At 43.8% G+C, this 15392-nt stretch overlaps 1 protein-coding gene across 2 annotated transcripts in view; it reads right to left on the minus strand.

Annotated features, from left to right (window-relative positions):
* The window catches only part of LOC139228270 (solute carrier family 26 member 9-like), a 130621-nt gene that overhangs the window by 23022 nt on the left and 92207 nt on the right, over positions 1-15392 (minus strand). For both annotated transcript variants that reach the window (XM_070859453.1, XM_070859452.1), the window contains 4 exons: positions 14852-14944; positions 13217-13327; positions 7176-7448; positions 3413-3467 (listed from right to left, as the gene is read on the minus strand). In XM_070859453.1, coding sequence (XP_070715554.1) covers positions 3413-3467; positions 7176-7448; positions 13217-13327; positions 14852-14944 — 532 coding nt within the window. The remainder of the gene's footprint in view (positions 1-3412; positions 3468-7175; positions 7449-13216; positions 13328-14851; positions 14945-15392) is intronic.

Here is a 15392-nt window from a genome sequence, read left to right on the forward strand (position 1 = left end):
ATGGAGTGGCATGGCATTTCAGGTGTAGCAAGACGCATATATTTGCTACGTAATATATAAGTACGTAATCATTACTCCATTATCAATATTTATTAAGTAATACAAGTATAAACGAGGCAATAAAACGCACTCAGGCTAACACTGTGGTCAAAGGTGTTTAATCAAAGTGCAGAACCCATTTATTGCTGAAGTGTCCTCTGATAACCAGTAGTTACTGCTATTATATAATGTTTAAAATCAAAATCCGCTAACATGTCATAAATCCATTGGTATGAAAAGGTCGAGGGCTGGAAATTGCCCTCGGTTAATGGAATAATGATGACATATTTATACATCACGTAGCAAATATATGCGCCTTGCTACACTGGAAATATCATGTCTTTGGAGCGCTGTTCGAGGCAGTGTGGGGGCGGATTTGCGTCGGGAGCGGGGCGTTGTCCATTGCGCCGAAGCGTAGTAACGTCCCTCCCCTTCACTTAAAGGGGAGGGATGCTTCAAGGCCAAGTGAGACCTCCTTGGCGCCCACTGGGCCAGCAGGGAGGGGTTCAGCCGGGCCAGCGGTCCGACAGCCAAGCAGGGATGCCGGGCTGCCTGCTGGCCACAGCACCCAACCACTGGCAGCTTCCCGCCTCGCCATGCTCCCATGGGGGACAATTTCCCCCTCGCCGGCAGCACGGAAACATGGGGCATGGCGGAAACCCGTTACCTCTCCCTGGCCCGGGGGCAATTGCGGATGTGTCGCATCATCCACCTGCCCCCAGTCAGAAAGGCCTTACTGCTGTGGGCTTTTAAACACGGCGAGATTTCAGCCCCCAAATGCCATGACACTGAACAATGACTCGGTTCTTATATTGTGATTGGCCCACGATTAAATCGTATGCCACAATTGGGTATGCAGCATCTACTTTTTAAAACAAGTAAAAATTAACACTATTTCCTGCGTGTTCAATAGGTCAGTTCTGTTTTAATCGACCAGAGTTTATTTTGCTTCAGATAAGGCCAAATTTCAAATCTGTGTTACAAGGTATGGTGAAAGCATACTATAACAGTTAGCTATTTTTATCCACTTTGACATTAAACCGAGGCCCCGTCTGCTCTCTCAGGTGGACATAAAAGATCCCATGGCACTATTTCGAAGAATTAGGGGAGTTATTCCGATATTTATCCCTCAATCAATATCACTAAAGCAGATTATCTGGTCATTATCACATTGCTGTTTGTGGAAGCTTGCTGTGTGCAAATTGACTGCCGCGTTTCCCACATTACAACAGTGACTACATTCCAAAAGGTACTTCACTGCCTGTAAAGTGTTTTGGGACGTCCGATGGTCGTGAAAGGCGTACGATACGATAAGGAGTAGCAAAGTGGCACAGTATATTGATGCATTTGGTTTCATTTAATTTGCTCTCAGGATGTGGGCGACATTGGCAAGGCCACATTTATTGGCCATCCTTGAGCTGGTGGACAGCCTTCTTCTTCAATTGCGATTATTTCTGCAACTGAGTGACTGGCTAGGTGACTCCAGAGGGCATTGGGAGTCAACCACAAAGTGTGAGACTGGAGTCACGTATGGGCCAGACCGGGCAGAGGTGGCAAGTTCCCTTCCCTGAAGGACATTAGTGAAGCAGTTGGGATTTGATGTCAATCCGCAGCTTTCGTGACCATTTTTTTTGATGTAGTGGTGCCTGCCCACAGATGATTTGATTTACATAATTCAATTTCACAATTTGTCATGGTGAGATTTAAATTCATGACATTCTGAGTTGCTCGACCAATATCATAACCATTACGCTACCGATAAATGGTCCCTGCTGCCCACGTTGCAAGTTCCCAGTCTGGCCCATACGTGACTCCAGGTCTAACCTATGCTGAGTGGAGGTCAACTGTTTCTCTATTGGGAAGGAAGAAAGACAGGAAGGACGTTCTACTTCCACAATGTTAGATGCAGGAAGAATATACCCGATGTTGGGGAAGTCCAGAACCAGGGGACACAGTCTAAGGATGAGGGGTAAGCCATTTAGGACTGAGATGAGGAGAAACTTCTTCACTCAGAGAATTGTGAACCTGTGGAATTCTCTACCGCAGAGAGTTGTTGATACCAGTTCATTGGATATATTCAAGAGGGAGTTAGATATGGCCCTTATGGCTAAAGGGATCAAGGGGTATGGAGAGAAAGCAGGAAAGGGGTACTGAGGTAATGATCAGCCATGATCATATTGACTACCGAGCACAAGACAGTTTCCTTCCTCAATAACAGCAACAACTTGTAGTTATATAGCACCTTTAACATCGTTAAACATCCCAAGACGCTTCACAGGAGCGTTATGACAAAAACTTTGACACCGAGCCACATAAGGAGAAATTAAGGCAGGTGACCAAAAGCTTGATCGAAGAGGTGGGATTTAAGGAGCGTTTTAAAGGAGGAAAGGGAGGCGGAGAGGCAGAGAGGTTTAGGCAGGGAATTCCAGAGCTTAGGGCCTAGGCAACAGAAGGCACGGCCACCAATGGTTGAGTGATTATAATATAGGATGCTCAGGAGGGCAGAATTAGAGGAGCGCAGATATCTCGGGGTGTTGTGGGGCTGGAGGCGATTATGAGATAGGGAAGGGGCGAGGCCATGGGGGGACTTGAAAACAAGGATAAGAATTTTGAAATCAAGGTGTTGCTTAACCGGGAGCCAATGTAGGTCAGCGAGCACAGGCGTGATGGGTGAGCGGGACTTGGTGCACTTTCGGACACAGGCAGCTGAGTTTTGGATCATCTCTAGTTTACATAGGGTAGAATGTGGGAGGCCGGCCAGACATGCGTTGCAGGCTAGAGAAGACCTTCGGTCCATCTAGCCCACCTATCCACAGTATTCCCTTGGTTCATTTCGAATAACCCTCAAATCCCATTTGTTGTCATGAACCTGTCTAGTTCCTTCTTGAAACTCATTGAAGTTTCTTGTTCTGGTGACTGGGAGACAATGAAGATCAGCGAGCACAGGGGTGATGGGTGAACGGTACTTGGTGCGAGTTAGGACACAGGCTGTTGAGTTTTGGATGACCTCAAGTTTACGTAGGATAGAGTGTGGAGAAGCGGCTGGCTTCGAATCAAAAGGCCAAGGTCAGGAACTCACTGTGTAGGGAGCGGTGGCCCTGAAGTCACAGCTTATCACTCCATGTCATACTGGTGCAGTTGAGAGTGCTGTACTGAGCTTGGGTTTAGTCATATTGTTGGAGAAGAGTGGAGGGAAGGTCTACCCATGTTATAACTCAACTGGGAGTGGTTGCCAACGAGGCTGGATACCAGAATGGAAATGTAAAGGACATTCACACCTTGATGAGCACACACCAAACCTGCCAGATGTTAAACAATGCTATGTCTTCATTAACATTTTAGCTGGTGACATTTTAAATGTAGATGATCTCACCCCGTATACCGGTCAGATAAATATTTACACCAATCTTCTTGTAGCTTGAACACATCTGTGCAAACAAAAAGTCACCAAAAATATCAGAAGAGCAAATTCTGCAGAAAGCTAATAAACAGGTCAACACATGAAACGCAAGTTGAAGTGAATTTTGTTTTTGGCGCCCAGCTTAATTTGCATTTTATGTCATCATTTTATCTTTTCGCCTTATTCCCCCCTCAACCAATCCCCCAAAAAAACATTAAACTGGTCATGCATCGCATTCTCTTTGTGAGGTCTTGCTGTGCACATTATGGCTGCTATGCAACTGGACGTCAAAATAACTGGTTGTATGTGAAGTGCTTTGAGGTGTCAAATATAAATGACCACCTGTTTGCCTTTTATATTGCGTTCAAAGTTCGATATTTTTAAAGTTTGTTGTTTTAAAGAAAAAAAACTGTGGAATAAATTGAAAAGCCTTACAGGATGTTTTTTTTTGGCACGGGATCACCAAAAACACAAAAAATATGATTCGCTAAATGGACAGTCTGTCTGAGGAAATAGTTTTCACTGCTCTCCATTAAGCATTGTCATTGGCCAATAACCTCCAGTGAAAGATGTCAACAAGCAGCATGACAGGAGCCACTTTCCACTGCACCAACCACAGCACCCATTTTATTTTTGTAATTTCCTCTATCCTCATGCTGATTTTTCTTGTATATATAACTGTGTTTACATAAGTTTGAGCACAACCAGTAAAAGTCTGGAGAGATTCTTGGAGTTAAGAGAGGGTGGAAAGGAAGATTGCTACCTGGGGTGGGGGAGGGAGGGGGCGGAAGGGGTTGTACTTTGGGGCAGAATCCAGGATCATTAAATTCCATTGGGACGGGTGCAGATTTTCTGCCCACCTGCCATTCACATAAGAACATGAGAATTACGAGCAGGAGTGGGCCACATGCCCCCTCGAGCCTGCTCCATCATTCAATAGGACTATGGCTGATCTTCTACATCAACTCCACTTTCATGCACTGTCCCCATATCCCTTGATTCCCTTGGTGTACAAAAATCTACCTATCTCCATCTTGAATATACACAACAACTGAGCATCCACAACCCTCTGGGGTAGAGAATTCCAAAAATTCTCAACACTCTAAGTGAAGAAATTTAAGCACATAAGAAACAGGAACAGGAGTAGGCCATACGGCCCCTCGAGCCTGCTCCGCCATTCAATAAGATCATGGCTGATCTGATCATGGACTCAGCTCCACTTCCCCGCCCGCTCCCCATAACCCCTTATCCCCTTATCATTTAAGAAACTGTCTATTTCTGTCAAATTTATTCAATGTCCCAGCTTCCACAGTTCTCTGAGGCAACGAATTCCACAGATTTACAACTCTCTGAGAGAAGAAATTCTCCTCATCTCAGTTTTAAATGGGCGGCCCCCTATTCTAAGATTATGCCTTCTAGTGTTAGTCTCCCCCATCAGTGGAAACATCCTCTCTGCATCCACCTTGTCAAGCCCCCTCATAATCTTATACGTTTCTATAAGATCACCTCTCATTCTTCTGAATTCCAATGAGTAGAGGCCCAACCTACTGAACCTTTCCTCATAAGTCAACCCCCTCATCTCTGCAATCAAGCTAGTGAACCTTCTCTGAACTGCCTCCAAAGCAAGTATATCCTTTCTTAAATATGGAAACCAAAACTGGATGCAGTATTCCAGGTGTGGCCTCACCAATACCCTGTATAATTGTAGCACGACTTCCCTGCTTTTATACTCCATCCCCTTTGCAATAAAGGCCAAGATTCCATTGGCCTTTCTGATCACTTGCTGTACCTGCATACTATCCTTTTGTGTTTCATGCACAAGTACCCCCAGGTCCCGCTGTACTGCAGTACTTTGCAAACTTTCTCCATTTAAATAACAGCTTGCTCTTTGATTTTTTTTTCTGCCAAAGTGCATGCCCTCACACTTTCCAACATTATACTCCACCTGCCAAATTTTTGCCCACTCACTTAGCCTGTCTACGTCCTTTTGCAGATTTTTTGTGTCCTCCTCACACATTGCTTTTCCTCCCATCTTTGTATCGTCAGCAAACTTGACTACATTACACTCAGTCCCAGCACTGATCCCTGCAGCACCCCACTAGTTACTGATTGCCAACCAGAAAATGAACCATTTATCCCGACTCTCTGTTTTCTGTTAGTTAACCAATCCTCTATCCATGCTAATGTATTACCACCAACCCCGTGATCTTTTATCTTGTGCAGTAACCTTTTATGTGGCACCTTGTCAAATGCCTTCTGGAAGTCCAAATACACCACATCCACTCATTCCCCTTTCTCCTCAGCTCAGCCCTAAATGGCCGACCCTTTATCCTGAGACTGTGCCCCCTAGTTCTAGACTCTTCAACCAGGGGAAACAGCCTCTCAGCATCTACCCTGTCAGGCCCGCTAAGAATTTTTTATGTTTCAATGAGATCATGAGATTAATGGGGTGTAAATGGGGAGTTCCCAGGTTTCACCACCCATTGGTAGGCCTCAATTACAACTCACGCTCACTGATAGCGGGCGTGGGTCCCATTGAGGCCTTTACCAGAGTAAGGGAAACAATCCGGGAGGGGATCACCTACCTTTAGCCTGGAAGCATAATGGCTGTGCTAGGAGCTGAAGAAATTTTTATTTAAGTTTTGTCTTCAGCTCAGAGATGGCCTTAGGGCACCTGAAGAAAAGTATCTGTGGATCAGTCTTGGGCGTATTGACGTGGGCACTGCTGAAATGCCCTTGCAGATGTGATCCATCCATTGCAGCCATGCAAACGACCGCATCCTTGCCAGTAGGGTTGGAGTGGATGGCTTTGGGCAAGGACGGGCAGGGCTTTCATTCTGCTCGACTTCCGCCAGTGGAGCAGACACTTACGAATTTCAGGGCCTAAATGTTATCGCACCGGTACATGTACTGCAACAAATGATAGGGTTAACTCTGAGCGACCAGAGTGGAAGCAGGGTCGGAGATAGCTCGACAACATTATAGCCATGATTCTCTAAACCACCTTCTCGTCGATCCTGGAATTAGCCCTTATATTTAGAATTTTAGAATTTTAGCTATGAGGAAAGATTGGATAGACTGGGATTGTTTACCTCTGGAACAGAGGAAGTTGAGGGGAGACCTGATTGAGGTGTAAAAAATTATGAGGGGCCTAGATAGAGTGGATAGGAAGGACCTATTTCCCTGACACTTAGGGTCAACAACCAGATTTAAAGTAATTGGTAGAAGATTTAGAGGGGATTTGAGGAGAACTTTTTTCACCCAGAGCATGGTGTGGGTTTCGAACTCACTGCCTAAAAGGGTGGGTAGAAACCCACACCACATTTAAAAAGTACTTGGATAGGAACTTGAAGTGCTGTAACCTACAAGGCTACAGACCAAGAACTGGAAAGTGGGATTAGGCTGGATCGCTCTTCGTTGGCCGGCATGGACACGATGGGTCGAATGGCCTCCTTCTGTTCTGTAAGTTTATATGATTCTATGATTGATAGCTTCAGTTCCCTCTGAGAATAATTTGTTTATTTGGTAGGCTGTGAATTTTTAAAACATTTCTTCCTCCACTTTACCCTATCGTTCTTTCTAACCTTTCCCATTTCCTTGTTGGGTGCCCTATTCTCTTTTCCTTATCGTTACACTGGTCAACTTCCCTGTCCAACACAGAGGTTCCTGCAGTCATGGGAGCAGAGTGATGGGATATGACACGCTGGCGTTTCAGTCGAATAAGGTTACTATTTACCTTTCCGAGTACTTTGATTCCCATAAGATCCACAAAACAAACTCCGCTCATGTCCAAGATAAGAGTGTGAATGTCAATGATGGGATGTGCAAGTTTAATGGGATCTTCGGCATTCTCCAGATCTAGTGTGGATTTCTCCATTCTCTCGTGTAACCCATTGGGAGTGTTGACTGTGATGTAAGATATTCGAGGAGCGTCATCCACTGAGTTATTGTTACAGTCCATGGCGGTTTCAGCCTCCACCTCTTTCACCAGCTCCTGCAGAGACACTTGCTGTAAACGACAGAAGGAAAAGGAGGAAGAGTTTAATGAAACGGAAAAAAAACCACCCAGAAAATGCAGGCAACACACAGCAGACCAGTCAGCGCCTGTGGAGAGAACAGATCAGTTAATGTCTCGGGCATTCATCACAACTGAAAAATTGACGATGAACAAACATTTTAATGTAATCGGAACAAAGGGGAGGAAGAGGGGAGGGGAGAACTGGATTCACGAAGTATCAGTGGCTTTAAAGGAAAACAGGAGATTGTTAGATGACTGTAAACTTATCTGATCGGTTTCTGCTGTGTTTAAAGTTTTTTTTTCTTTTTAAGAGTTAAATAACACTTCTTGATGATGTCATTTTATTTTCCAGTGCTGAGGCACTCATTAAAAAGATTGATGCGAGAGCGATATTTCGAACAGTTAATGTGTACTTTTACAAATTTTGAGCATCTTTACATATCCGGACACTTGTTCCTATTAATGGTGATGAAGGGGATAGTAGACCTGAATTATACTGCACACACTGCATCATTAAAGAAAGCAGTGCTCTATGCTTGTACACATGATGTCACTTCCCTAAGTTCAGTTACTCCTGAATAACACTACAGAGTTGGCATTGCTTTGCTAAGGTTGGAAATTGCTTTGCTAAGGTTGAACTCTGCAGTTCAACCGGCCTTTACTGTTGAACATCGGAGCAGGAGTAGGCCATTCAGCCCCTCGAGCCTGCTCCGCCATTCAATGAGATCATGGCTAATCTGTACCTCAACTCCATTCACCAGGATGCCCAAATTTTAGTCCACCACAATTCCTAGTTTATCACTATTTAAAAAGTACTCTGATTTATCTTTGTGTCCAAAATGGACAACCTCCCACTTCGCCCACAGTGAACTCCATCTGCCATAGTTCTTGGCCACTCACTGAATCAGCAGGAACATGTTCTGGAGAAGGATAGATCAGGAATCTGTTAAATTGTGTAGCTGTGTTATAGTGTCAACTGTGGCTCAGTGGGTGGCACACTTGCCTCTGAGTCAGAAGGTTGTGGGCTCAAAGCCCACTCCAGAGACTTGAGCACATAAATCTAGGTTGACATTGCAGTGCTAAGAAGGTAAGACTGTAAGAGAAGGGATAACCAAGATAAGAGTGCACTGTCGGAGGTGCCGTCTTTCAAATGAGCTATTAAACCGAGGCCCCGTCTGCTCTCTCAGGTGGACATAAAAGATCCCATGGCACCATTTTGAAGAAGAGCAGGGGAGTTATCCTTGGTGTCCTGGCCAATATTTATCCCCCAATCAACATCACAAAGAAAAACAGATTATCTGGTCATTGTTGTTTGTGGGAGCTTGCTTGTGCGCAAATTAGCTGCCGTGTTTTCCAATATTACAACAGGGACCACACTTCAAAAGTATTTCAGTGGCTGTAAAGTGCTTTGAGACATTCAGTGGCCGTGAAAGGCGCTATATAAATCCAAGTCTTTATTTTTTTTTTAGGCTGCTCTGCCTTATCCACCTTCCGAGATGACAGGTCGATCAGAGAGCTATTCTCCATTCGTTTGCTCTCTGACTGCTTAACAGTGGGCCCAAAATTCTCCCAGCTCGGCTCCCTGTAGACAGGTGCCCCACCGAAGACTCAGTGATGTCTAGACCCTATCCAGCGGGCAGTCGCAAAGGTATGAAGGCAGAGTTACGTAAAGTGGACTGGGAAAATACACTAAAGTGTAAGAGGGTTGATGAGCAGTGGCAGACATTTAAGGAGATATTTCACAACTTTCAATAAAAATATATTCCAGTAAGAAGGAAAGACTTTAAGAGAAGGGAATAACATCCGTGGCTAACTAAGGAAGTAAAGGATGGCATCAAACTGAAAACAATGGCATACAAAGTCGGCAAGATTAATGGGAGGACAGAGGATTGGGAATTTTTTTTAAACCGGCAAAGAACGACTAAAAAAATAATAGAGGGAAGATAGATTATGAAAGTAAACTAGCAAGAAATATAAAAACAGATAGTAAGAGTTTCTACAGGTATATAAAAAGGAAAAGAGTGGCTAAAGTAAATGTTGGTCCCTTAGAGGATGAGACTGGGGAATTAATAATGGGGAACAGGGAAATGGCAGAGATTTTGAACAAATATTTTGTATCGGTCTTCTCGGTAGAAAACACTAAAAACATCCCAATAGTGGATAATCAAGAGGCTATATGGAGGGAGGAACTTAAAGCAATCACTATTACTAAAGAAAAAGTAATCGGTAAAATAATGGGACTAAAGGTGGACAAGTCCCTTGGACCTGATGGCTTGCATCCTAGGGTCTTAAAAGAAATGGCTGCAGAGATAGTGGATGCATTGGTTGTAATCTACCAAAGTTCCCTAGATTCTGGAGAGGTCCCAGCGGATTGGAAAACGGCAAATGTAACACCCCTATTTAAAAAAAGGAGGCAGACAGAAAGCAGGAAACTATAGACCAGTTAGCCTAACATCTGTTGTTGGGAAAATGCTGGAGTCTATTATTAAGGAGGCAGTAGCAGGACATTTATAAAAGCATAACACAGTCAAGCAGAGTCAGCATGGTTTTATGAAAGGGAAATCATGTTTGATAAATTTTCTGGAGTTCTTTCAGAATGTAACGAGCAAGGTGGATAAAGAGGAACCAGTGGATGTGGTGTATTTGGATTTCCAGAAGGCATTCGTTAAGGTGCTACATAAAAGGTTACTGCACAAGATGAAAGCTCAAGGGGTTATGGGTAATATATTAACATGGATAGTGGACTGGATAACTAACAGAAAACAGAGAGTCGGGATAAATGGCTCATTTTCTGGTTGGCAAACGGTAACTAGTGGGGTGCCGCAGGGATCGGTGCTGGGGCCTCAACTATTTACATTCTATATTAATGACTTGGATGAAGGGACTAATTGTAATGGAGCCAAGCTTGCTGATGATACAAAGATGGGTGGGAAAGCAAGTTGCGAGGAAACATAGAAACATAGAAACATAGAAAATAGGTGCAGGAGTAGGCCATTTGGCCTTCGAGCCTGCATCACGATTCAATGAGTTCATGGCTGACCATGCAACTTCAGTACCCCATTCCTGCTTTCTCGCCATACCCCTTGATCTCCCTAGTAGTAAGGACTACATCTAACTCCTTTTTGAATATATTTAGTGAATTGGCCTCAGCAACTTTCTGTGGTAGAGAATTCCACAGGTTCACCACTCTCTGGGTCAAGAAGTTTCTCCTCATCTCGGTGCTAAATGGCTTACCCCTTATCCTTAGACTGTGACCCCTGATTCTGGACTTCCCCAACAGTGGGAACATTCTTCCTGCATCTAACCTGTCTAAACCTGTCAGAATTTTAAACGTTTCTATGAGATCCCCTCTCACTCTTCTGAACTCCAGTGAATACAAGCTCAGTTGATCCAGTCTTTCTTGATATGTCAGTCCTGCCATCCCCGGAATCAGTCTGGTGAATCTTCGCTGCACTCCCTCAATAGCAAGAATGTCATTCCTCAAGTTAGGAGACCAAAACTGTACACAATACTCCAGGTGTGGCCCCACAAAGGCCCTGTACAACTATAGTAACACATCCCTGCCCCTGTACTCAAATCCCCTCGCTATGAAGGCCAACATGCCATTTGCTTTCTTAACCGCCTGCTGTACCTGCATGCCAACCTTCAATGACTGATGTACCATGACACCCAGGTCTCGTTGCACCTCCTCTTTTCCTAATCTGTCACCATTCAGATAATAGTCTGTCTCTCTGTTTTTACCACCAAAGTGGATAACCTCACATTTATCCACATTATACTTCATCTGCCATGCATTTGCCCACTCACCTAACCTATCCAAGTCACTCTGCAGCCTCATAGCATCCTCCTCGCAGCTCACACTGCCACCCAACTTAGTGTCATCCGCAAATTTGGAGATACTACATTTAATCCCCTCATCTAAATCATTAATGTACAATGTAAACAGCTGGGGCCCCAGCACAGAACCTTGCGGTACCCCACTAGTCACTGCCTGCCATTCTGAAAAGTACCCATTTACTCCTACTCTTTGCTTCCTGTCTGACAACCAGTTCTCAATCCACGTCAGCACACTACCCCCAATCCCATGTGCTTTAACTTTGCACACTAATCTCTTGTGTGGGACCTTGTCGAAAGCCTTCTGAAAGTCCAAATACACCACATCAACTGGTTTTCCCTTGTCCACTTTACTGGAAACATCCTCAAAAAATTCCAGAAGATTTGTCAAGCATGATTTCCCTTTCACAAATCCATGCTGACTTGGACCTATCATGTCACCTCTTTCCAAATGCGCTGCTATGACAACCTTAATAATTGATTCCATCATTTTACCCACTACTGATGTCAGGCTGACCGGCCTATAATTCCCTGTTTTTTCTCTCCCTCCTTTTTTAAAAAGGAGGACACAAAGAATCTGCAAAGGGATATTGACAGGCTAAGTGAGTGGGCAAACATTTGGCAGATGGAGTAAAATGTGGGAAAGTGTGAGTTTATCCACTTTGGCAGGAAAAAGAAAAAATAAAATTATTATTTAAATGGAGAAAGATTACAAAATGCTGCAGTACAGAGGGACCTGGGGGTCCTTGTGCACAAAACACAATAGGTTAGTATGCAGGTACAGCAAGTAATCAGGAAGGCCAATGGAATGTTGGCCTTTATTGCAAGGGGGATAGAGTATAAAAGCAGGTAAGTCCTGCTGCAACTGTACAGGATATTGGTGAGGTCACACCGAGAGTACGGCGTACAGTTTTGGTCTCCTTATTTAAGGAGGGATATACTTGCATTGAAGGCAGTTCGGAGAAGGTTCACCAGGTTAATTCCTGAGATGAGGGGGTTGACTTATGAAGAAAGGTTGAACAGGTTGGGCCTATACTCATTGGAGTTTAGAAAAATGAGAGGTGATCTTATTGAAACATATAAGATTCTGAGGGGGTTCGACAAGGTAGATTCAGAGAGGATGTTTCCACGCTTGGGGTAATCTAAAACTAGGGGGCATAGTTTCAGAATAAGAGGTCGCCCATTTAGAACTGAGATGAGGAGGAATTTCTTCTCTCGGAGGGTCGTAAATCTGTGGAATTCTCTGCCCCAGAGAGCTGTGGAGGCCGAGTCATTGAATGCATTTAAGGTGGAGATAGGTAGATTTTTGAAAGATAAGGGAGTGAAGGGTTATGAGGAGTGGGTAGGGATTAGGGCAGGTGACCAAAAGCTTGGTCAAAGAGGTAGGTTTTAAGCAGCATCTTGAAGAAGGAAAGAGAGGTAGAGAGGCAGAGAGGTTTAGGCAGGGAGTTCCAGAGCTTGGGGCTTAGGCAACAAAAGGCACGGCCACCAATGGTTGAGCGATTATAACCAGGAATGCTTGAAGAGGGCAGAATTAGAGGAGTGCAGACATCTCGGGGGGTTGTGGGGCTGGAGGAGATTACAGAGATAGCGAGGGGCGAGGCCATGGAGGGATTTGAAAATAAGGATGAGAATTTTGAAATCGAGGCTTTGCTTAACCGGAAGCCAATGTAGGTCAACGAGCACAGGGGTGATGGGTGAGCGGGACTTGGTGCCAAGGCCTGAAGATGTTAAAACGTCATCAACGTCAGACCTCAGCATCCTGTGTTCAGATACGGGTCAGCCTGCTGTGTTTTTCCTGTATTTGCAGCTGTTTTTCTATAGTGTGGAAAGAGTTAGTCACACCGGCACTTACAGGAATCCGGAATTTGAGTACTTCATTGTGCTTGGCAGCTGTCTATTGGTGCAACCTCAGCAGTTCATACCTTGTTGCAGAGATTACTCGGCCTCCTGATATCTATTTCTTGTTCCTCCTTTTTTGCAGCTTTGAGGTACTTCTTCTTGGCTAATAAAACCTTCACTGGGTCAAGTCCCGACTGTAAGAGAGAAAGAATCATCGAGCTGTGTCTTGGCAAGAAGAGACATTGTATGCTTCATTACAGAGGCTATCTTGTTAATGCCAGCTATTCCTTACACACAAACACATGAACACACACACACATGCACTAACATCACTAAAGCAGATTATGCGGCTTAGCTGGGCGCTAATTGGTTGACACATTTCCTATATTACAATAGTGGCTGCACTTCAAAAATACTTGATTGGCTGTGAAGCACTTTGGAATGTCCTAAGGTTGTGAAAGGCGCTATATAAATGCAAGTTGCTCTTTCTTTTCCTTTCATATTTATGTACTGTTCTCTCGTTGATATTATTTTTTCCATGGATTACACAACCAGTTAATGCTTCCTTTCTTTGCTGTGCGTGATGATAAAGCAGGGAAGCCCATTTTATGATCACCTCCCATCTTTTGGCAACAGTGAATTAAGGAATGGTCTCCCATGGTTACGGTCACAGCCAGCCGGAGGATTTTATGTTTTGTAATGTTAGGGTGTTTGTGTCAAGTATGGGATAACATCAGGGCCAATGATTTACAGTGAGTGAATAAGTCGACTATCATTCTTATTGCTAAGTATTCAAGGATTTTAACTAGTGCTTTGGGAATCGAATTTCACAACTCTGTCCATTCATTTTGTGAAACCCATAAATGAGTGCCACTTCCTGCTCCCTCAAGTGGGGAATTGTGGGTTCCACAGGGGACGAACGCAAGGGGTCGTGGGGTCATAAGCATCTAAAATAGAAGAAAAATATAAACTCAAATGCTCTTTAAGATGCCCCAGGTTTCTTGCAAGTAACCTGAAGAAATCCTAAAGGACGAATTCAAAATCCTGTAGGATTGAATGAATTGCGTAGGATCGCCAATCATAATCATAGAATCATAGAATGGTTACAGCACAGAAGGAGGCCATTCTGCCCGTCGAGCCCGTGCTGGCTCTCTGTAAGAGCACTTCAGCTAGTCCCATTCCCCCGCCCTTTCCCCGTTGTCCTGCAGTTTTTTTTCCTTCAGGTACTTATCCAATTTTCTTTTGAAAGCCATGATTAAATCTGCCTCCACCACCCTTTCAGGCAGCACAGTCCTGATCCTAAATACTCGCTGCGCGAAAAGATTTGAAAACAGTGGACACTAATGTTTAGAAAACGCCACAGGGCAACATCTAAAGGATCGAGGAAGCATCTCCAGATGGTATTAATATTAGGGTAGGGTAAACTGTCATGCTAAGGAAAGGGAGCATCGCATAGGATAGAAGATTAGTTAGGGATCGTGCAGTTTTGCTTGATTCACTATTGGAGGTACCAGGGTGCACCTTACAATCCTCTCGAGATCGAGTAGGTTGGGGAGAGTCCACGAGAACTGTGAATGTGTGACGAGCATTACCATAGACAATTTATATGATGTTTACAATGCTTTCTGTGTATTTAGAAGGTTAATGCTCCTATGTTTTGAATTGTTGTAACTTAGATCACCACAAATTCAACATTAAAATGGATGGAGATAATTTACCTTTTTAATCACTTTCTCCCTGAAAAACTCCACATTTGCAAAATACAGCGGGGAGCAGTAAGTTATGATTTTTATTCCACTGATTTCTTTTGCCTGGAAGAGAAATGCAATGATTATTCAGTTACTAATTAAGGAATGTTGTTGGACAACAAACAGTTCAATGATTCAGTCATAAATGCTGTACTTATTAATGGTATATACTTGGGAGAATAAATAGCATTTCTGGTTGTAATGTATTTGCTTCATGGATTCTTTACTTAAGAATTCATAGCAACACATTGCTAGTAAGAACTAGTTGGTTTATTAACAAAGGTTTAACAATCACACTACACATTACCAGTTTATCCACTCGGCTCACAACCACATACCTCATCGTGGATGACCTGGACCCAATTGACTGGGGTTTTATTGAGTCTTGTGAACATCACATGACTGGCTAAGCCACTCTACAAGGCTGTGTGCATACTCACTAATTACTAATTAAGGAATGTTGTAATATATTTGCTTTATGGATTCTTTACTTAAGAATTCATAGCAACAC

Source organism: Pristiophorus japonicus, chromosome 17, assembly GCF_044704955.1.
Source record: "Pristiophorus japonicus isolate sPriJap1 chromosome 17, sPriJap1.hap1, whole genome shotgun sequence".
NCBI classification, from domain to species: domain Eukaryota; kingdom Metazoa; phylum Chordata; class Chondrichthyes; family Pristiophoridae; genus Pristiophorus; species Pristiophorus japonicus.